The 24,269-nt window shown below is 43.8% G+C and overlaps 1 protein-coding gene across 1 annotated transcript; it reads left to right on the top strand.

The window, feature by feature from the left end:
* The first annotated feature begins 15,208 nt into the window (after positions 1–15,208).
* Positions 15,209–24,004, top strand: RIPPLY2 (ripply transcriptional repressor 2). Its single transcript, XM_069768003.1, has 4 exons — positions 15,209–15,620; positions 17,449–17,509; positions 19,359–19,426; positions 22,433–24,004. Exons 1-4 carry the CDS (start codon positions 15,553–15,555, stop codon positions 22,578–22,580), a joined length of 345 nt encoding a protein of 114 aa, XP_069624104.1. The 5' UTR covers positions 15,209–15,552; the 3' UTR covers positions 22,581–24,004.
* Positions 24,005–24,269: the final 265 nt, after the last annotated feature.

Below are 24,269 nucleotides of genomic sequence, written 5' to 3'. Positions count from 1 at the left end.
CAACCACCGGAGGGAGCCCAAAAGCAGAATTCACAACAGAAGACATACAAGACTTACACTTCAAAATTCCTTGAGCAAAATACACTTCTCCGCCACACAGGGAGAAAAGGAACTAAAATGTATCTACCGTATATACTCGAGTATAAGCCGACCCGAGTATAAGCCGACCTCCCTAATTTTGCCACAAAAACTGGGAAAACTTATTGACTCGAGTATAAGCCTAGGGTAGGAAATGCAGCAGCTACCGGTGAATTTCAAAAATAAAAATAGATGCTCCATACCGTTATTGCCCCATAGATGCTCCATATAAAGCTGTGCCACATATAATGCTCCATACCATTGATTATTGCCCCATAGATGCTCCATATAAAACTGTGCCATATATAATGCTCTATACCGTTCATTATGGCCCCATAGATGCTCCATATAAAGCTGTGCCATATATAATGCTCTGAACCGTTCATTATGGCCCCATAGATGCTCCATATAAAGCTGTGCCATATATAATGCTCTGCACCATTCATTATGGCCCCATAGATACTCCATATAAAGCTGTGCCATATATAATGCTCTGTACCGTTCATTATGCCCCCATAGATGCTCCATATAAAGCTGTGCCATATATAATGCTCTGCACCATTCACTATGGCCCCATAGATGCTCCATAGAAAGCTGTGCAATATATTATGCTGCTGCTGCAATAAAAAAAATCACATACTCACCCCTCTTCGCTCGGGACGCTGGCGCTTTCAATATTTACCTACTCCTCGTGCGGCTCTGTCTCCAGCACTGACGCTCAGCAGAGGGCGCGCACTGACTATGTCACCGCGCCCTCTGACCTGAGCGTCACAGCCAGAGGACGCTGAAGACGGAGCCGCACCAGAACAAGGAGCGGTAAATATCGCGCAGCGCTCCCCTCCCCGTATACTTACCTGCTCCTGGCGCGGTCCCTGCAGTCCCTGCTTCTTCCACCGCTGCATCTTCTTCCTGTATTGAGCCGCATATTCATGACTGTAATGAGCGGTACCATGTGACCGCTCAATACAGGAAGAAGATGCAGCGCTGGAAGAAGCAGGGACTGCAGGGACCGCGCCGGGAGTAGGTAAGTATAACTAGACAGCCCCCGCTCCCCCTCCCCTGCTGACCCCCGGGTATGACTCGAGTAAAAGCCGAGAGGGGGACTTTCAGCCCCCAAAAATGGGCTGAAAATCTCAGCTTATACTCGAGTATATACGGTACTTCTGATAGGGTTGTGACAGTCACAACTCTTATAGAAGCATGTAAGGGCTGCTGCAGTACCACCAATGAGGTACGATGCATTAAATGAGCAATATGGTTGTTCCGAGTCCATGATGCCCAAGGTTCGAAGGTACAATTACACATGAAGGTGAAGCATGAATGCGGTTTATTATGTCAATTCGTTTCAAGGTTTTCAAACCTCTTCATCAGGACCAAACTGCAATCATTGTGGTTTGGTCCTGATGAGATGGTTTGATCACATTATTAAAGTTGAATTCTCCAATAAATACTTACAATGGGAAACTAACACAAAACTGTCTATATAATGTAAACTTGTACTATATATTGTTACATTTTCATTGTATAAAAATATTTGCTAACTAAAAGAGATTATTCACATCTAAGTAGATTATTTTTAAGGCTCCCTCACAAAATGTAATATAAAAGAATATTGAAGAATATAATGCTGTTTGCAGGGAATGCAGGGCAAGAGTTAGAAGAGCTAAAAGCAGCAAAAAAAGGATTTTGGGGGTATGTCAAAAGCGATAGAAAAGTCAATGATGCTATAGGATTTTTACAGGATGAAAAGGGTGACGTAGTCAAAAATGATGTTTAGAAGACCAAACTTTTAAATTCCTTTTATCTTCTGTGTTCTCTAAGAAAGCAATTGTAACATAAACTAATCTTCATGGTGCTATCGAAGAAATAAAAAAAATCCACACTATCCACAAACAGAGGGATGGTGAAGGAAAACCTATCTAATTTAAATAATTTTAAATCTCATGGTCCAAATAAATTACATCCTAGGGTACTTATGCAAATTGTCTCTTCAGAGAGGAAGAGAACTAGAACTCTAGTGCCACCTATCGGAAGTTAGCAATCCTACAAGTCATAATAATAGCCAAACCAGAATCTCAATTTGCAGACACTGTCTTTAGGGGTACTGCCCCTGAAAGAGTTAGCAGAGGAAGTTGCAGAACCACTAACCAGAATCTTTGAAAAATCCTGGAAAACAGGAGATGTCCCAGAAGATTGTAGAAGGACAAATGTTGTCCCTATCTTCAAAAAAAGGAAAGAAGATGGAGCCAGGACATTACAGGCCACTGAGCCTTACTTCTATAGTTACATAGTTATTAAGGTTGAAGGAAGACTTTAAGTCCATCTAGATCAACCCATAGCCTAACCTAACATGCCCTAACATGTTGATCCAGAGGAAGGCAAAAAACCCCATGTGGCAAAGTGTAAGCTCCACATTGGGGAAAAAAATTCCTTCCCGACTCCACATACGGCAATCAAACTAGTTCACTGGATCAACGCCCTATCAAGGAATCTAGTGTATATATCCTGTAACATTATACTTTTCCAGAAAGGTATCCAGTCCCCTCTTAAATTTAAGTAATGAATCACTCATTACAACATCATACGGCAGAGAGTTCCATAGTCTCACTGCTCTTACAGTAAAGAACCCGCGTCTGTTATTATGCCTAAACCTTCTTTCCTCCAGACGTAGAGGATGCCCCCTTGTCCCTGTCTCAGGTCTATGATTAAAAAGATCATCATCATCATATATTTATACATTAAAATAAGATCACCCCTTAGTCTTCGTTTTTCCAAACTAAAAAGCCCCAAGTGTAATAACCTATCTTAGTATTGCAGACCCCCCCAGTCCTCTAATAACCTTGGTCGCTCTTCTCTGCACCCGCTCTAGTTCAGCTATGTCTTTCTAGTACACCGGAGACCAAAACTGGGCACAGTATTCTAAGTGTGGTCGAACAAGTGACTTGTATAGAGGTAAAATTATGTTCTCCTCATGAGCATCTATGACTCATTTAATGCATCCCATTATTTTATTTGCCTTAGTAGCAGCTGCCTGACACTGGCCACTGAATATGAGTTTGTCATCCACCCATACACCCAGGTCTTTTTCATTGACGGTTTTGCCCAGAGTTTTAGAATTAAGCACATAGTTATACATCTTATTACTTCTACCCAAGTGCATGACCTTACATTTATCCCCATTAAAGCTCATTTGCCATTTATCAGCCCAAGCTTCTAGTTTACATAAATCATCCTGTAATATAAAATTGTCCTCCCCTGTATTGATTACCCTGCAGAGTTTAGTGTCACCTGCAAATATTGAAATTCTACTCTGAATGCCCCCTACAAGGTCATTAATAAATATGTTAAAAAGAAGAGGGTCCAATACTGACCCTGTTATGAACTGGTGATTCAGAACCACAATGGACCTAGTGGTTAAGAGCACACAAAGTGACCTGATAGTTACTAATAACATAGGACGAGCTCTGAGACGTGGGAACTCTGCTGACCGCAATCCTTAATCCTATCATACCACACTAGAGGTAGCCGTGGAGCGCTCCTGACCAGACCTAGGCGCCTCGGGCACAGCCTGAGAAACTAGCTAGCCCTGAAGATAGAAAAATAAGCCTACCTTGCCTCAGAGAAATTCCCCAAAGGAAAAGGCAGCCCCCACATATGACTGAGTAAAGATGAAAATACAAACACAGAGATGAAATAGATTGTAGCAAAGTGAGGCCCGACTTACTGAATAGACCGAGGATAGGAAAGATAGCTTTGCGGTCAGCACAAAAACCTACAAACAACCACGCAGAGGGCGCAAAAAGACCCTCCGCACCGACTAACGGTACGGAGGTGCTCCCTCTGCATCTCAAAGCTTCCAGCAAGCAAGAAAAACCAATATAGCAAGCTGGACAGAAAATATAGCAAACAAAAGTAACACAAGCAAAACTTAGCTTATGCAGGGCAGGCAGGCCACAAGAACGATCCAGGAGAGAGCAAGACCAATACTGGAACATTGACTGGAGGCCAGGAACAAAGAACTAGGTGGAGTTAAATAGAGCAGCACCTAACGACTTAACCTCGTCACCTGAGGAAGGAAACTCAGAAGCCGCAGCCCCACTCACATCCACCAGAGGAAGCTCATAGACAGAACCAGCTGAAGTACGACTCATGACCACAGGAGGGAGCTTGACCACAGAATTCACAACATGACCCCTGTGCTACCCCACTGCTAACCGCGACCCAGTCCGAGTGTGTTCCATTAATAACCACCCTTTGTTTCCTACCCCTGAGCCAGCTCTCAACCCACTTACACATATTTTCCCCTATCCTTATTATTCTCATTTTATGTATCAACCTTTTGTGTGGCACCGTATCAAAAGCTTTTGAAAAGTCCATATACACTACATCTACTGGGTTCCCTTGGTCCAGTCCGGAACTTACCTCTCCATAGAAGCTGATCAAATTAGTCTGACATAAATGGTCCCTAGTAAACCCATGCTGATAGTGGGTCATGAGGTTATTCCTCTTCAGATACTCCAGCATAGCATCCCTTAGAATACCCTCCAGGATTATACCCACAGTAGAGGTTAAGCCTACTGGCCTATAATTACCGAGTTCAGTTTTTGTCCCCTTTTTGAATATTGGCACCACATTTGCTATACGCCAGTCCTGTGGTACAGACCCTGTTGTTATGGACTCTTTAAAGATTAAAAATAATGGTCTATCAATGACTGTACTTAATTCCTGCAGTACTCGGGGGTGTATCCCATCCGGGCCCGGAGATTTGTCAATTTTAGTGATTTTTAGACGCCGCCGTACTTCCTGCTGGGTTAAGCAGGTGACACTTAATGTGGAATTTTTGTTATCACTGATCATATTGTCTGCCATGGGATTTTCTTTTGTAAATACTGATGAAAAAAAGTCATTTAGCATATTGGCTTTTTCCTCATCCTCATCCACCATTTCACCCAGACTATTTTTAAGGGGGCCAACGCTATCATTTTTTAGTTTCTTACTATTTACATAGTTAAAGAATATTTTGGGTTTATTTTTACTCTCTCTGGCAATGAGTCTCTCTGTCTCAATCTTTGCTGCCTTTATTTGCTTTTTACAGACTTCATTTAATTTTCTGTATTTATTTAATGCCTCATCACTACCTACTTCCTTTAATTCTCTAAGTGCTTTCTTTTTGTCACTTATTGTGCACCTTACAGCTCTATTTAGCCATATTGGTTTCCTCCTATTTCTGGTATGTTTATTCCCACACGGTATATACTGTGCACAGGTCCTATCCAGGATGCTAATAAACGTCTCCCATTTTCTTTGTGTATTTTTATGTCTCAGGATATTGTCCCAGTTAATTGCACCAAGATCATCTCATATATGTTGGAAATTTGCCCTCCTGAAGTTTAGTGTCCGTGTAACCCCTCTACTACACATCTTATTAAAGGATACATGAAAACTTATTATTTTGTGATCACTATTCCCCAAGTGACCCCCAACCCTTATATTTGATATGCGGTCTGGCCTGTTGGTTAATATTAGGTCTAGCAGCGCCCCACTTCTTGTTGGGTCCTGAACCAGTTGTAAAAGGTAATTGTCTCTCATAGTTGTCAAAAACCGATTACCTTTGCTGGAACTGCAGGTTTCTGTTCCCCAATCTATTTCAGGGTAGTTGAATAATGACTTCTCCTTGAGTCGCAGCTTCATCTATTTGCTTTACGAGGATATTCTCCATTGCTTCCATTATTTTTGGAGATTTATAACAAACCCCTATCAGTAATTTATTATTTTTCCCCCTCCCCGTATCTCCACCCACAGGGACTCTACATTTTCATTAGATTCACCTATATTATCACGCCGGATGGGTTTTAAGGATGATTTTACATATAGACACACCCCTCCCCATCGCCTATCCATTCGGTAATTTCTGAAAAGGCTATGGCCCTGCAAGTTAACAGCCCAGTCATGGCTCTCATCCAGCCATGTTTCAGATATCCCCACCATGTCATAATTATGCTCCAACAACATTAATTCTAATTCGTCCATTTTGTTGGTGAGGCTTCTGGCATTAGTATACATGCACTTGATGCACCTCGATTCTTTCTTAAATTATTAACTGTTCTAACCCCACCCCCCATGCCACCGCCACCCCCAACTTCCTTATTTGTGCCCAGGTCTCTATCTGCACTATCTTCCCCTCCTATAAAATGAATACCCTCCCCCCAATTCCTAGTTTAAACACTCCTCCAACCTTCTAGCCATTTTCTCCCCCAGCACAGCTGCACCTTCCCCATTGAGATGCAGCCCGTCCCTAGCGTAGAGCCTGTAGCCAACTGAGAAGTCAGCCCAGTTCTGAAGGAACCCAAACCCCTCCTTCCTACACCAATTCTTGAGCCACATATTAACCTCCCTAATCTCCTGTTGCCTCTCTGGCGTGGCACGTAGTACAGGCAGTATTTCAGAAAATACCACGTTGGAGGTCCTTGCTTTCAGCTTGCAGCCTAATTCCCTGAAATCATCTTTAAGGACCTTCCACCTACCTCTAACTTTGTCATTTGTGCCAATGTGCACCATGACCGCTGGGTCCTCACCAGCCCCTCCAAAGTAATCTGTCCACCCGATCAGCGATGTGTCGGACTCGAGCGCCAGGTAGGCAGCACACCGTTCGACGATCCTTGTCTTTGTGACAGATTGCTTTATCTGTTCCCCTAATAATTGAGTCGTCCACTACCAGCACCTGTCTGGCCTGCCCTGCTCCCCAGTCACTCCTGCGGCTTTCAGAGGACATACCTGGCTGCAGCAGTGCTACCCCTGTACTGGCACCCCCCTCATCTGCCACCTTAGCAAACTTATTGGGGTGTGCCATATCAGGACAAGCCTCCCTGGCACTCTTCCCTCTACCCCGCTTCCTAACTGTCACCCAGCTTGCTACTTCACTGTCCTGCAGCTCCATCCTACCATCCCCCCCTCATCTATCCCATTGAGCGTCTGCTCAGTGAGCAGAAGACTCCTCTCCATATTGTCTATGGATCTCAGTGTTGCCAGCTGCACATTTAGATCCAGAATCTGGGCTTCCAAATGCTCAACGTGCTCACATCTCGCACAGCAGTATGCACCCTCGACCGGCTGATCAAGGACTGCATACATGTGGCAAGATGTGCACTGGATGGCATTAACAATAGTGGAGCACATTTCCTAATGGAGATTGCACCAGACAAAAGCGTTAAATAAAAATAAATACAAAGTATTAATAAAATACAGACAGCAATTCAGCAATTCCTCCCTTGGAAACTCCCTGAATCCAAAGTCACTGAATCACAAGTCACACTTACCGCCGTTCACACTTACGCTCAGGTCACACTCAGCTCGCTCACACTCGCTAAGCTGGAGATTTAAAGATATTTTTTTTCTTTATCACCTCAGCAGCAAACCACCTTGCTGTTCAATGCACTTCCAAAAAGGACTTGAGTCCCAACCAGCTGCCCCTTATAAACCCCTAAATTATGAGCCCCCACCCTAAGTTAACCCCTTTTTAATATAGCTACTCCCAATTCAGCAACTCACACCAATTCACACAGGTATTTGTTAAAGGCTTTCCAAATACCTCTTCACTGAATCACAAGTCACACTTACCGCCGTTCACACTTACGCTCAGGTCACACTCAGCTCGCTCACACTCGCTATGCTGAAGATTTATAGATTTTTTTTTCTTTATCCCCTCAGCAGCAAACCACCTTGCTGTTCAATGCACTTCCAAAAAGTACTTGAGTCCCAACCAGCTGCCCCTTATAAACCCTTAATTATGAGCCCCCACCCTAAGTTAACCCCTTTTGAATATAGCTACTCCCAATTCAGCAACTCACACCAATTCACACAGGTATTTGTTAAAGGCTTTCCAAATACTTCTTCACTGAATCACAAGTAACACTTACCGCCGTTCACACTTACGCTCAGGTCAGACTCAGCTCGCTCACTCTCGCTAAGCTGGAGATTTAAAGATTTTTTTTTTCTTTATCCCCTCAGCAGCAAACCACCTTGCTGTTCAATGCACTTCCAAAAAGCCATTGGAAGATATTTGAACAAATTATTAAACAGCATATATGTTAGAACTTGGATAAAAAAACAGGTATCAACAGAGTCAGCATGGGTTTGTAGCAAACAAGTCATGCCAGACTAATCTAATTTCCTTCTATGATGAAATCACTGACTGGGTGGATCAGGGAAATGCGGTAGATATAGCATATCTCAACTTCAGCAAAACATTTTGTAAAGTATCTCATACTATCCTTATTGAAAAAATGACTAAGTATGGGACTGACAAGGCTACAGTTAGGTGGATTCATAACTGGCTCCGTGATCGTACTCAACGAGTAGTAATAAATGGTTGTACGTCCAATTGGAAGTGTTTCAAGTGTGATACCACAAGGATCTGGTTTAACATTGCTATAAATGATCTAGCTAAGGGAACTGAAGGTAAACTAATCAAATTTGCAGACGATGCAAAGCTAGGAGGGATAGCTAACACTGGAGAAGAGAAAGGACACAGAAGGATCTAGATGAGCTTGAACAATGGGCAGCGACTAATAGAATAGTATCTAACAGGAAGAACTGCAAGATTCTACATCTGGCAAAGAAAAAATTGAAAATTACATCTATAGAGTGGGAAAAATAGAACTAAGCAACAGCACATGTGAAAAAGACTTGGGTATACTAATAGATCACAGACTGACCATGAATCAACAGCGTGATGCAGCAGCAAAAAAGGCAAGCACAGTTCTAAGATGTATTGAGAGAAGCATATTGTCTAGATCACATGAAGTAATTATCACCCTCTAGTCCTCCTTGGTCCGGCTTCATCTTAAATATTGTGTCCAGTTCTGGGCACCATATTATAAGACATTGAAAAACTGGAGCAAATTCAGAGAAGAGCTACCAGGATGGTGAGCGGACTGCAAAGCATGTCCTACGAGGAACGGTTAAAGGATATGGGAATGTTTAGATAATGAGATCATCATTATTCTCATTTGCACATTGAAATACTAGACGCAATGGAATGAAACTGAAAGGGAGAAGATACAGATTAAATATTAGAAAAAACATTTTTACAGTGAGGGTGATCAATGACTGGAACAGGCTGCCACGAGAGGTAGTGAGTTCACCTTCAATGGAAGTCTTCAAACAGAGGCTGGAGACATCTGAGATGGTTTAGTGACTCCTGCATTGAGCAGGAAGGGGGTTGGACATGATGACTCTGGAGGTCCCTTCCAATTCTAACATTCTATGATTCTATGATGTGTAGCACTGAGTTCAATAGCTCTCAAAGACAATTCCCAGATTGTTGGATCTGGTCGTCTATGTCAGGATTTGGAAAACCACAAAAAAAGTGTAAATTATATCAGTGAATGTATATGAGAATAATTAGATCTCATCAAATTGTCTTTTTGCAGGAATTCTGTTACTTAAAAGCCATTGTCAGTAATTTGATACCAGGACAATCATATTCTTGAATGTCTTCTGTCACTGTGGTTTGTCTGTTCATTCAGCATCACAGGCAAAGCCAATTAAACAATTTTTGGAGTGCAGTAGTACCAGATACAGCATTATAGACATACAGTATGTCCCCCATCTTAGGCCCCTTCCTGGTATATAGGTCAGCAATCCTGGGCCACTTCCTGGTATACACAGCTCTGGCAAAAATTAAGAGACCACCACATCAAAACCGTGACATGGGCAGCCCAATCTCCACACCTGAACCCCATTGAAAACCTCTGGAAAGTAATCAAGAGAATGATGGATAGTCACAAGCCAGGAGCAGTGTGAAAGACTGGTGGAAAGCATGCCAAGACGCATGAGAGCTGTGATTAAAAAGCACGGTTATTACATAAAATATTGATTTCTTCCTGAGTTAAAACATTAGTATTGTTGTTTCTAAATGATTATGAACTTGTTTTCTTTGCAATATTTGAGGTCTGAAAGAACTGTTTTTTTGTTTTTTTTGTAATTTTGACCATTTCTCATTTTCAGAAAAAAATACTAAATTTATTGCTTAGAAATTCAGAGATATGTTGTCAGAAGTTTATAGAATAAAAGAAAAAATTACATTTTACTCAAAAATATACCTATAAAGAGAAAAATCAGACTAACTGAACATTTTGCAGTGGTCTCTTAATTTTTGCCAGAGCTGTATATTCCCAATCCTGTTCCCCTTTCATGGAATATATGATGTCCCCCATCATGGACCGCTTCATGGTATATATGCCCCCATCCTGGTACATTATGTCTCCCATCCTGGGCCCATCCTAGTATATATGTCTGAAATCTTGGGCCCCTTCCTGGTATATAGTACAGACCAAAAGTTTGGACACACCTTTAAAGATCTTTCTGTATTTTCATGACTATGAAAATTGTACATTCACACTGAAGGCATCAAAACTATGAATTAACACATGTGGAATTATATACTTAACAAAAAAGTGTGAAACAACTGAAATTATGTCTTATATTCTAGGTTCTTCAAAGTAGCCACCTTTTGCTTTGATGACTGCTTTGCACACTCTTGGCATTCTCTTGATGAGCTTCAAGAGGTAGTCACCAGGAATGGTTTTCACGTCACAGGTGTGCCCTGTCAGGTTTACTAAGTGGGAATCCTTGCCTTATAAATGGGGTTGGGACCATCAGTTGTGTTGTGCAGAAGTATGGTGGATACACAGCTGATAGTCCCACTGAATAGACTGTTAGAATTTGTATAATGTCACGAAAAAAGCAGCTAAGTAAAGAAAAACGAGTGGCCATCATTACTTTAAGAAATGAAGGTCAGTCAGTCCGAAAGTTTGGGCAAACTTTGAAAGTGTCTCCAAGTGCAGTGGCAAAAACCATCAAGCGCTATAAAGAAACTGGCTCACATGGGGACCGTCACAGGAAAGGAACACCAAGAGTCATCTCTGCTTCTGAGGATAAGTTTATCCGAGTCACCAGCCTCAGAAATCGCAGGTTAACAGCAGCTCAGATTAGAGACCAGGTCAATGCCACACAGAGTTCTAGCAGCAGACACATCTCTTTCAACAACTGTTAAGAGGAGAATTTGTGCAGCAAGCCTTCATGGTAAAATATCTGCTAGGAAACCACTGCTAAGGACAGGCAACAAGTAGAAGAGACTTGTTTGGGCTAAAGAACACAAGGAATGGACATTAGACCAGTGGAAATCTGTGCTTTGGTCTGATGAGTCCAAATTTGAGATCTTTGGCTCCAACCACCGTGTCTTTGTGCGACGCAAAAAAGGTGAATGGTTGGACTCTACATGCCTGGTTCCCACCGTGAAGCATAGAGGAGGAGGTGTGATGGTGTGGGGGTGCTTTGCTGGTGACACTATTGGGGATTTATTCAAAATTGAAGGCATACTGAACCAGCATGGCTACCACAGCATCTTGCAGCGGCATGCTATTCCATCCGGTTTGCGTTTACTTAGACCATCATTTATTTTGCAACAGGACAATGACCCCAAACACACCTCCAGGCTGTGTAAGGACTATTTGACGAAGAAGGAGAGTGATAGGGTGCTACGCCAGATGACATGGCCTCCACAGTCAATAGACCTGAACCCAATCGAGATGGTTTGGGGTGAGCTGGACCGCAGAGTGAAGGCAAAAGGGCCAGAAGTGCTAAGCATCTCTGGGAGCTCCTTCAAGATTGTTGGAAGACCTTTCCCGGTGACTACCTCTTGAAGCTCATCAAGAGAATGCCAAGAGTGTGCAAAGCAGTCATCAAAGCAAAAGGTGGCTACTTTGAAGAACCTAGAATATAAGACATATTTTCAGTTGTTTCACACTGTTTTGTTAAGTATATAATTCCACATGTGTTAGGCTACGTTCACACTAGCGTTGTGCGCCGCTGCGTCGGCGACGCGACGCACAACGCACCGAAAAACGCGTGCAAACGCACGCAAAAACGCTGCATTTTTCGACGCGTGCGTCGTTTTTTGACGAAAATCGAACGCAAGAAAAATGCAACTTGTTGCGTTTTCTTGGTCCGACGCTAGCGTCAAAAAAGACGCACGTGTCAGAAAACGCAACAAGCAAAAACGCATGCGTCCCCCATGTTAAACATAGGGGCGCATGACGCGTGCGTCGCCGCTGCGTCGCCCGACGCTAGCGCGACGCACACTAGCCGAACGCTAGTGTGAACGTAGCCTTAATTCATAGTTTGATGCCTTCAGTGTGAATGTACAATTTTCATAGTCATGAAAATACAGAAAAATCTTTAAATGAGAAAGGGTGTCCAAACTTTTTGTCTGTACTGTATATGTTGACAATCCTGGGCTCCATCCTGATATATATGTCCCTCATCCTGGTATATACTGTATGTCCCCCATCCTGGGCCCCTTCCTGGTATGTATGTCTGCCATCCTGAGCCCCTTCATTGTAGATATATTCCCAATCTGGGGCCCCTTCCTGGTATATATGTCACCCATCCTGAACCCCTTGATGATATATATGTTCCCCTTCTTGTTATATATGTCCCCCATCCTGGCATATAATGTATGTCCCTCATCCTGGGCCCCTTCCTGTTTATATATATATATATATATATATATATATATAGTCACTCAAAAAAGAGGCAGCACTCCATAGTTAAGGTGAAAAATGTGGAAGGTTTAATCGACCCACATAGCCGGGCGACGTTTCAGCTCCATCTGAGCCTTTATCAAGCCTTGATAAAAGCTCAGATGGAGCTGAAACGTCGCCCGGCTATGTGGGTCGATTAAACCTTCCACATTTTTCACCTTAACTATGGAGTGCTGCCTCTTTTTTGAGTGACTGTAAACTTGGTGCAATCGCTGGACTGGTTGCCTGAGGCCCTGCACCTGAAGATAAGTACTAGAGTTGTGCTGTTCCTTTTTTTTCTGCTATATATATATATATATATATATATATATATATATCTGCAATCTTGGGCCCGTTCCTGGTATATATGTCCCTCATCCTGGGCCCCTTCCTGTTATATATGTATCTGCAATCCTGGGCCCCTTCCTGGTATATATGTCTCCCATCCTGAGCACAACCTTGGTACATATGTACATAATCCTTCCTGGTTTACATGTCCCTCGTTTTGCATAAAAAACTGTTAGAAAAAATAACACTTTCTTACTTTTTTATGTAAGAGCACGGCGTGTACTAAAGAGGACACAGCATGAACTTCAACCCAATATTGCGGCCAGCATGCAGCCAGCAGGTAAGGAAAGGGTGAATCAAACACCCGAAAACCCCGCTCATATGACCACAAACCTGTCCCGCCAAATTCAGGTGACAGGTTCCCTTTAAGTTAAAAATGGCACTCTAGTCCCTGAGTGCAGTAGCAAGTCTGTTGAGGAGTACAGAGGACTCCTAATGAATTCAGCACATCCTACTCCACCATGCTCCTTCATTAAGACTGGTGTGTGCAATGCCAGTTCTAATGAGCTGACCTCTATATAATTGTAACTATCCCTTTGCTATTTAGGTTTTTAATTGTTAAACTATTGAGAATGCTGTTGGGATCCTGAGTTCAAATCCCACCAAGGATGACATCTGCAAGGAGTTTGTATGTTGCGTGGGTTTCCTCCTGGTACTCCGGTTTCTTCCTACACTTCAAAGACATACTGATAGGGACAGCGATAATAATTTCTGTAAAACGTTGTGGAATTCATGGCGCCATATGAGTAAAATAAACTATGCATATACTGTATATTTATACATATGACGGAAAAAAATTAAAACTGGAGGCAGAACACCAAGAGTGTACAGATGTTGATTATTTATTTATAAGCCCATTGTGGCAACGTTTCGATTCCAATACCTGACCCTTTTTCAAACATTTTTAAGCTGAAGTGTCACTACAATGGGCTAATAAATATTCAACTTTTGACCACTCTTTTGGTGTGCTGCCTCCACTTTTTCATTTTTATCTGGATGGTTTGATATGTACTGTAGAAGGGAGGATGTGTGTGCATCCTCATTTCTCAAATGCTCTATTTTTCCAAATATATATATTTACACATAGATCTATTGTTGAATTATTTTTACTGAACTTTTAAGAAATTTTAATGTAGCGGGGAGTAAGTAAAAAAGAATTGTAGTAGGAGAGAAGGAGAGTGAGTAAAAGGGAGGGGAATAAGATAAATAGGGAAAGGGGGATAAGCGAAGAGGACATGTATGTATCTATCTAGGTATCCATCTATCCTATTTCAATCCCATATCTATCAATCTATCCCCTATCTATCTATCTATCAATCTATCTATCCCATATCTATCTATCTATCTATCTATCTATCTATCTATCTATCAATCTATCCCATATCTATCTATCTATCTATCTATCTATCTATCCCATATCTATCTATCTATCTATCTATCCCATATCTATCTAATATCTACAGTATCTCTCATCCATCCACCTATTGTTATCCATCTATCCATCTCTGTACCTATGCACACGGTGTACTTGTGTTGATGATAGATGGCATTTCTGATGTGGTAATATTCTTACAGATGTTGTTGATACACTAGGCTATGTGCACAAGTTGCGGATTTACTGTGAATCCGCAGCGTTTTTTTCCGTGCAGAAACGCTGCGGAACCACTACAGTACAATGTAAATCAATGGGAAAATAAAAATGCTGTGCTAATGGTGCAGAAAACTTCGCACGGAATCCACAGCGGATTAAAAAAAAGGACCATGTCAATTCTTATGTGCGTTTCTGCAGTGTTTCTGACCCATTCCATTGTAGGAAAATGCAGGGGTAAAAATGCATGAAATCCGCAGGAAAAAACGCACAGATTTTGACCTGCGTTTTCTGCCAAGAAATGCAGAATCCGCACAGAAAATACCACAGGCAAATCCGCAACGTGTGCACATAGCCTTACGGTTATTATGAAGGCCGGTATCTGCCGCATGACACAAGGCTTTCAGACTGCCGTCACACTAGCAGTATTTGGTCAGTATTTTACATCAGTATTTGTAAGCCAAAACCAGGAGTGGAACAAATAGAGGAAAAGTATAATAGAAACATATGCACCACTTCTGTATTTATCACCCACTCCTGGTTTTGGCTTACAAATACTGATGTAAAATACTGACCAAAAACTGCTAGTGTGACGGCAACCTAAGTCTGTACTATACGTATTCTGGAAAGTATTTGCCCCTGGCCGCTATAAACAGACACTTCCCATGCTGAATACATAGGTTCCATCACTTTTTATGCGATTGTGCAGTCATGAAGTCCAGCAGTATGGCACCGCAGACTGCATGTGGCCAGTAATGGGCTCAGCAGGAGGGCAGCTCTCCCCGCACCATATGCCTCAGCACGTGTCCGGCATTTTCGGGTGTGCACATTCACACCCGGCCATGTGTACCTGCTCCCCTGGGCCTGGAGGGAGGGGACTGCAGCAGACAGGCGTCAGGATATAATGACAGGGGCCATGAGCACTACTTGTCGGCAGAGCTATAGGAGGAAGCGATGGACTCCCAGCAGTCAGCAGAGCAGAGAGTGTCAGCAGCAGCCAGCATCGAGCACACTGCGGACAGGTCTGTATAGTGTCTGTATACACTGTGTGGGACAGTTCTGTACACTGTGCGTGGGACAGGTCTGTACACGGTGCGTGGGACAGGTCTGTACGCGGTGTGTGGGACAGGTCTGTACGCGGTGTGTGGGACAGGTCTGTACGCGGTGTGTGGGACAGGTCTGTACGTGGTGTGTGGGACAGGTCTGTACACTGTGTGTGGGACAGGTCTGTACGCGGTGTGTGGGACAGGTCTGTACGCGGTGTGTGGGACAGGTCTGTACGCGGTGTGTGGGACAGGTCTGTACGCGGTGTGTGGGACAGGTCTGTACACTGTGTGTGGGACAGGTCTGTACGCGGTGTGTGGGACAGGTCTGTACGCGGTGTGTGGGACAGGTCTGTACGCGGTGTGTGGGACAGGTCTGTACGCGGTGTGTGGGACAGGTCTGTACGCGGTGTGTGGGACAGGTCTGTACGCGGTGTGTGGGACAGGTCTGTACGCGGTGTGTGGGACAGGTCTGTACGCGGTGTGTGGGACAGGTCTGTACGCGGTGTGTGGGACAGGTCTGTACGCGGTGTGTGGGACAGGTCTGTACGCGGTGTGTGGGACAGGTCTGTACGCGGTGTGTGGGACAGGTCTGTACGCGGTGTGTGGGACAGGTCTGTACGCGGTGTGTGGGACAGGTCTGTACGCGGTGTGTGGGACAGGTCTGTACGCGGTGTGTGGGACAGGTCTGTACGCGGTGTGTGGGACAGGTCTGTACGCGGTGTGTGGGACAGGTCTGTACGCGGTGTGTGGGACAGGTCTGTACGCGGTGTGTGGGACAGGTCTGTACGCGGTGTGTGGGACAGGTCTGTACGCGGTGTGTGGGACAGGTCTGTACGCGGTGTGTGGGACAGGTCTGTACGCGGTGTGTGGGACAGGTCTGTACGCGGTGTGTGGGACAGGTCTGTACGCGGTGTGTGGGACAGGTCTGTACGCGGTGTGTGGGACAGGTCTGTACGCGGTGTGTGGGACAGGTCTGTACGCGGTGTGTGGGACAGGTCTGTACGCGGTGTGTGGGACAGGTCTGTACGCGGTGTGTGGGACAGTTCTGTACGCGGTGTGTGGGACAGTTCTGTACGCGGTGTGTGGGACAGGTCTGTACAAGGTGTGTGTTACAGGTCTGTACGCGTTGTGGGACAGGCCTGTACGCGGTGTGTGGGACAGTTCTGTACGCGGTGTGTGGGACAGGTCTGTACGCGGTGTGTGGGACAGGTCTGTACGCGGTGTGTGGGACAGGTCTGTACGCGGTGTGTGGGACAGGTCTGTACGCGGTGTGTGGGACAGGTCTGTACGCGGTGTGTGGGACAGGTCTGTACGCGGTGTGTGGGACAGGTCTGTACAAGGTGTGTGTTACAGGTCTGTACGCGTTGTGGGACAGGCCTGTACGCGGTGTGTGGGACAGGTCTGTACGCGGTGTGTGGGACAGGTCTGTACGCGGTGTGTGGGACAGGTCTGTACGCGGTGTCTGGGACAGGTCCGTATGTGGTGTGTGGGACAGGTCTGTATAGGGTATGTGGGATAGGTCTGTATACGGTGTGTGGGACAGGTCTGTACGTGGTGTGTGGGACAGGTCCGTATGTGGTGTGTGGGACAGGTCCGTATGTGGTGTGTGGGACAGATCTGTATACGGTGTGTGGGACAGGTCTGTACGTGGTGTGTGGGACAGGTCCGTATGTGGTGTGTGGGACAGATCTGTATACGGTGTGTGGGACAGGTCTGTATACGGTGTGTGGGACAGGTCTGTACGTGGTGTGTGGGACAGGAGGACACAGCTATCACATGCTAAAAGCAGTTGTGTGTTTCCTAGATGTGGGAGAGTGTGGAGACCGTGGAATAACCCACCAGTGAGCAGACACAAGACTTGTCAGGTACGTTATCCTCCATGTCGGCGCTGTAGCCACAAGAACATGTATTGGCCCCTATTCATCATCCCTGTTTATCCACTTTTCTGGAGTAATTTGTTTTGTGCATTTTTTTGTCTTTTTTAAGTTATTTTTTTATTTCTCCTCAACAACTTTGCTATACAAATGTTTTAGGCTGTGTTCACATCTACAGTTGCATTTTATTGCATCTGTTTTTTTTATGCAAATAAGAAACCCCATGTTTTTTCAGTACCAGCAAAAGCTGACATTTCAGCAATCTCATTGCACGCTTGTTTTGTTTTTCAGCACTGAATTTGAGAACTTCACAGTTTTTGAAATCTGCAAAATGCAGAAAGCATGTTATGCTTTGTTTTTGCTTTGTTTTCTAAATAAAACTAACTTTATTAAACATGTCCTGTAGACAAATCACATATGTAATCCGCAGCTAAAAATCGCTGCAAAAAAAATACAAAAAAAAGCTTTGAGCATTTTTACTCCTGAGAGCAGAAAAAAGCGCTGCATGTGAACATGGTTTTAGACAGATTCATGAAATCCAACTTTTTCCAAACGTCACATTTTTGGCCACATATTACCCTGTGACCTGCCTGGAGTAAGGATTCTGGCTGGAGATTTTATTTGGTCATATTTGGAGACTAGTTTTATGAGACTTTTTATGCTAAATAGTCACAGAAAAATTGTTAAAAATAAAAACAAAGAGCATTTTTAATTTTGTTCCAAATTTATGGACCACGTGCACCATTTTGCAAAAAAATTGTGGCAAGAAAATATCGGAAAAGAAAAGTGATTTGTGGTTTATTTATTATTTTTATTTTACGTCAATGTGACTATGCAAAAAAATCTAATACATCTAGAAAACAGTAAACCAGGCAAAAATACCTGGAAAACGTAAAATATGTCGACACGTGGCAAACTAAAAAGAGGACAGATACAATAGACTTGAAAAATGTGCAAATGGAAAACTATTAGACATTGATAACCTATTCGTAGGATAGGCAATAAATATCATTTATCACCTACACCCAGCACCCCCAGGTAATAAATATCATATCAGTGGGGTGGTCCTACACCTAGCCTCCCCACCGATCAGTTATTTGTGAGGACCAGATGTACAGAGTAAACATCCGCCTGCCATTGGAGCGAGAACAGCTGATCTAAGGTGTCCTAGGTGTTAAGGTACCGTCACATTTAGCGACGCTGCAGCGATCTAGACAACGATCCCGATCGCTGCAGCGTCGCTGTGTGGTCGCTGGAGAGCTGTCACACAGACAGCTCTCCAGCGACCAACTATGCGAAGTCCCCTGGTAACCAGGGTAAACATCGGGTTACTAAGCGCAGGGCCGCACTTAGTAACCCGATGTTTACCCTGGTTACCAATGAAGACATCGCTGAATCGGCGTCACACACGCCGATTCAGCGATGTCTGCGGAAGTCCAGCGACGAAATAAAGTTCTGGACTTTCTGCTCCGACCAACAATGGCACAGCAGGATCCTGATCGCTGCTGCCTGTCAAACTCAACGATATCGATAGCCAGGACGCTGCAACGTCACGGATCGCTAGCAATATCGTTCAGTGTGAAGGTACCTTTAGACCATCACTGATTTTATGTTGATGACCTATCCTTGGGATAGGTCATCAGTGTCTCGGACAAGCCTGTTAATTGACAATTGCCTACGTCTTGAAGTCTGTAGTGGTAAATTAGTTAATGCATGAGTGTGTAATTATCTGCCAAGATTCACCCCTATGAAATCTTATAAGGAAACTCTTTTACATGCTGCCATGATTGTCACCTGTGTAATATGATCTAATCTAATGTGTTTCCTATCTGTTATACAGCCATTATGTCTAGATCAGGGCCCCATTAATGACAGAGTTAAACTACCAGCCTTTCAGCACCCTGTCAAGTAAGTATATTTGTGATTCATAGATTTATTTTGATGGTGAGAGTAGTTTACAAAGGCAGAGTGATTGCTGACAAGTTGATAATCTGTCTCTCCATCTCATGTCATCTATCAACTAATCTTTTCATTTATCCATCCCATCTAAAAATGTCCTAATTTCAAGAATCATAATGAACAAGTCCTATTTCAATTGTTTTGATAGTACTTTAAAGGGTTTGTTTAGTTTAAAGGATTTGTCCAACTGTTTCTCAATCTCATGTTTCACCCCCAGTAAAATAATAACACTTGCCATCACCTCCGGTGCTGGAACCATTCCAGCAGTGTCGGCACTGGCTCTCCTAGGGCTCACATGACATTGTGTCATGCAATCTCTGCTGCCAATCACTTCCAGAGGTAATGAGAGGGCAGCTGCAGCTCTCACTTCTTCTGTATACTTTCATTAGTCCAAAGGAGGGGAGAGTGAAGCCAGCACTGATTGGCCACAACAATCGCGTGACATAGCAAAGTCATGGAAGTCACAGGAGAGCACAACGCTAAAGAAGAGTGCAAGTGCTATTTTATTGGGAAAACATAGGGATTTGGAAGGGGTAGTCCAAGTAGTGGACAACCCCCTTAAGAAGAAAAGTCTGCAGTCACTCTATGCTGCGTGACAGCTTGAGATGCACCTTCTATCACATTTCCCACCCAAGCAGGGCGGTCACGTTACTGCATGTTTGAAATTTGTGTTCTTATGGTCACGTGCAGATTAGATTCTTCTCCGCTAGAAAGATTAAAGGTTCCGTCACACTTAGCGACGCTGCAGCGATACCGACAACGATCCGGATCGCTGCAGCGTCGCTGTTTGGTCGCTGGAGAGCTGTCACACAGACCGCTCTCCAGCGACCAACGATGCCGGTAACCAGGGTAAACATCGGGTAACTAAGCGCAGGGCCGCACTTAGTAACCCGATGTTTACCCTGGTTACCATCCTAAAAGTAAAAAAAAAAACAAACACTGCATACTTACCTACCGCTGTCTGTCCTCCAGCGCTGTGCTCTGCTCTCCTCCTGTACTGGCTGTGAGCACAGCGGCCGGAAAGCAGAGTGGTGACGTCACCTCTCTGCTTTCCGGCTGACCGACGCTCACAGCCAGTACAGGAGGAGAGCAGAGCACAGCGCTGGAGGACAGACGGCTGTAGGTAAGTATGCAGTGTTTGTTTTTTTTACTTTTAGGATGGTAACCAGGGTAAACATCGGGTTACTAAGCGCGGCCCTGCGCTTAGTTACCCGATGTTTACCCTGGTTACCAGTGAAGACATCGCTGAATCGGTGTCACACACGCCGATCCAGCGATGTCTGCAGGAGTCCAGCGACCAAATAAAGTTCTGGACTTTCTTCCCCGACCAGCGACAGCACAGCAGGGGCCTGATCGCTGCTGCCTGTCACACTGGACGATATCGCTAGCGAGGACGCTGCAACGTCACGGATCGCTAGTGATATCGTCTAGTGTGACGGTACCTTAAAGGTACCTTCACACATAACGATATTGTTAACGATATCGTTGCTATTTGTGACATAGCAACGATATCGTTAATGAAATCGTTCTGTGTGACAGCGACCAACGATCAGGCCCCTGCTGGGAGATCGTTGGTCGCTGAACAAAGTCCAGAACTTTATTTCGTCGCTGGACTCCCTGGAGACATCGCTGGATCGGCGTGTGTGACACCGATCCAGCGATGTCTTCACTGGTAACCAGGGTAAACATCGGGTAACTAAGCGCAGGGCCGCACTTAGTAACCCGATGTTTACCCTGGTTACCATGCTAAAAGTAAAAAAAAACAAACAGTACATACTTACCTACAGCCGTCTGTCCTCCAGCGCTGTGCTCTGCACTCCTCCTGTACTGTCTGTGAGCCGGAAAGCAGAGCGGTGACGTCACCTCTCTGCTTTCCGGCTCACAGACAGTACAGGAGGAGAGCAGAGAAGCAGAGCGCAGCGCTGGAGGACAGACAGCTGTAGGTAAGTATCTAGTTTTTGTTTTTTTTTACTTTTAGCATGGTAACCAGGGTAAACATCGGGTTACTAAGCGCGGCCCTGCGCTTAGTTACCCGATGTTTACCCTGGTTACCGGCATCGTTGGTCGCTGGAGAGCGGTCTGTGTGACAGCTCTCCAGCGACCAAACAGCGACGCTGCAGCGATCCGAATCGTTGTCGGTATCGCTGCAGCGTCGCTTAATGTGAAGGGGCCTTAAGACTTGTAGGAGAGTCTAGTCTGTACATGACTGAAATTATGCACATATTCCTGTGTCCACCCACTCACTTGGTGAATATTGGAGAATTGTGACAGTCTGAGCATCACATACTGTCACGATATAACAGCCTGCTGTCATATAGAGTCATATAAAGACTTCAGACTTTTCTTGATAGACTGGACACCCGCTTTAATACATGTACATTTGCATATCATGCACTCTGTGCCATAGACTTGATGCCAACAGTAAGGCCTCCCTCACACTAGTGTATAACACGGCTGAGTGCTATCTGATGATTTATCAGATATCACTCGGTGCAATGTTATACTATGAGGCAGTGCAGATCTGCAATTTTTTTAATGCCGATTCGGGATGAGAAAACAATGGCAACATGCTATGAGTGCATCCGATAATCTGATCACGTACGCCCATACAAGTCTATGGGTGCGTGTGAAACATCGGACTGCACTTGGATGTCATCTGAGTGCTATGTACGCACACAAAGGAGATGGAGAAGATGAAGAAATTAAGTTCTCTTTCTTCTCCACACCTATACTGTGATTCTCTCATGCGGGAGAATCGGATCGCACTCAGATCAAAACTCTGACAGAGTTCAGTGTCATGAGCATAAGTAGCCCAATTCTTTTGCATGAGTGAATCCATCTCTGTGCCACCACGGTTCAACACTGTTAAAATGGCAACATGTGCTAGGGCGATGCTGCCTCCATCAGAGGTATAAATGTACAATTTTTAATAATCTGACGTTTGTTTTTCTACAGGCTTTTCTGGCCAAAGTCAAAGTGTTATGACTTCTTGTATCAGGAGGCTGAAGAACTGCTCAGGAACTTTCCAGTTCAGGCCACCATTTCTTTCTATCAGGAATCCGACAGCAGTGCTTCTGAGGATGAAGAGACTTATCAGAATTAGGTCCTTAATCCATCCTTCTACCTAGAGATATATATACACATACAATGATGTTTTATTCTAATCTTGGTCGCATTGTACATAGTTATGTGATAACAAAGGCGGTACACTATGGAGGACGGCTTAGTTAGAGATCTTTCTATTTCAGATGGATCAACAGTTACATTGTAGCTGCCATAAGAAGTCATCACATTTCCTACTTCCAACATAAAATGGACAGTTTGAGCTAAAGACTTATCTTTTACTCCTTTGTAAGACATTGTATTAATGAAAATACTGGAATAGATATTGCTGATTGTATCAGTGTTTCTCATTGGAAAGCCGTGCTTACATCCCACTGATGGGTGATGAATGGACTATACTTTGAGAGATGAGGTCTGTGTTCACCTAAGGGCTCATTCACACATGCCGTCCGATTTTCCTGTATGAGTGCCATCAGTGGCTTTCAGGCATAGCACTCATACCTATGATATTCTGTTAGGCTGTGCACATGTCTGATTTTTTTCAAGCCAAGTCAATGGGTCCGTGAAAAAAAAATCGTCTTATCCTCAGATGACATCTAAATGTGGTCCGATTTTCATGGACAGTCAGAATGGAGACTGAAGAAACCCTTTTTATTTCTCCACGTATAAGAAAAAGGGATGTGGATAAATTGGAAGTGTTGATGAGCCATAATGCTTTTTGCATGATGTAATGTTAACATCCTGTTTATGTGTCATGAGAAACGCAAAGCCAAAAACTATTGCTCTAATACAGATTTGCTTCATTGTGACCTTGCCTAAAATTTTACCTAATGGACATTTGTCACCGGATAGTGATCTATTTCATAGTGTTTCTGTAAGATTCCACAAAACAGAGAATTTTGGGAACATGTCCATCTACTAAAGATACAATCTATTGGCTACCTTAATTACTGGGACATTTAATTAAGGCAGATACCACTACAGGTTTCTCTGTATTAGCACATCATGTAACTATCCTAAAATGAAGAGCTGTCTAGTGAAATATGGTTTAGTCACTGACCCTTCAGGTCATTCATACGTCTAGGTCTATGCCATGAGACTTTGTCATTTCTTACATGTAAATGGATTTCCTACTTTTACAGAAGTGAACCCACTAATCTAGCCATATAAAATAACAATCAAACAGGGCCACCTCACCACAGTTCCCCCCGACTCATTGTTTTGTCATGCCAACATCTTACATCAATGCTGCAGCCAATCACTGAGCTCAGCGGTTCATAGCGTCTTCCTCAAAACACAGAGACCAGAGCAGCGGGGGAGATCCAGCTCCAAATCAGGGAGGATGACTACTGTATGATTTTGTTATTTTACATGACAAAGTTTGGGTTCCACTTTTATAAAAGTCATATCTGTTTCAATCCAAGCACTTTCTGCCTTCAACATAAATATTTGTACTAATTTATTCCATGTATTTCCAAAATTTTTAACATATTATTTATAAATTTATAATAAAATTTTACTTTTTTAAAGTTTTGAAATAACCATCTGAGAAGCTGTTTTGTTTCCATTGCAGGCATTGATTGCCCTTCTATACATTTATATTGTGCCCAATAATTTACAGGGCTCTAATGGTAACTAAAAGTACAGGGACAGTGAATGTATCCTCAGAAAATTATCTATTGTTTAAATCAGGCTTTTGTGTTAAATGTATTTTTAACCCTTAATGACC

Source organism: Ranitomeya imitator, chromosome 5 (assembly GCF_032444005.1).
Source record: "Ranitomeya imitator isolate aRanImi1 chromosome 5, aRanImi1.pri, whole genome shotgun sequence".
Lineage (NCBI taxonomy): Eukaryota > Metazoa > Chordata > Amphibia > Anura > Dendrobatidae > Ranitomeya > Ranitomeya imitator.
This window is presented reverse-complemented; position numbering and strand designations above follow the sequence as displayed.

Excerpts from the sequence above, each read along its gene's own strand:
- RIPPLY2 (XM_069768003.1), top strand. The coding sequence starts at position 15,553 with ATGGACTCCCAGCAGTCAGCAGAGCAGAGAGTGTCAGCAGCAGCCAGC. Across the intron at positions 15,621-17,448 it reads ATCGAGCACACTGCGGACAG|ATGTGGGAGAGTGTGGAGAC; the intron begins GTCTGTATAGTG and ends TGTGTTTCCTAG. Across the intron at positions 19,427-22,432 it reads GCCTTTCAGCACCCTGTCAA|GCTTTTCTGGCCAAAGTCAA; the intron begins GTAAGTATATTT and ends GTTTTTCTACAG.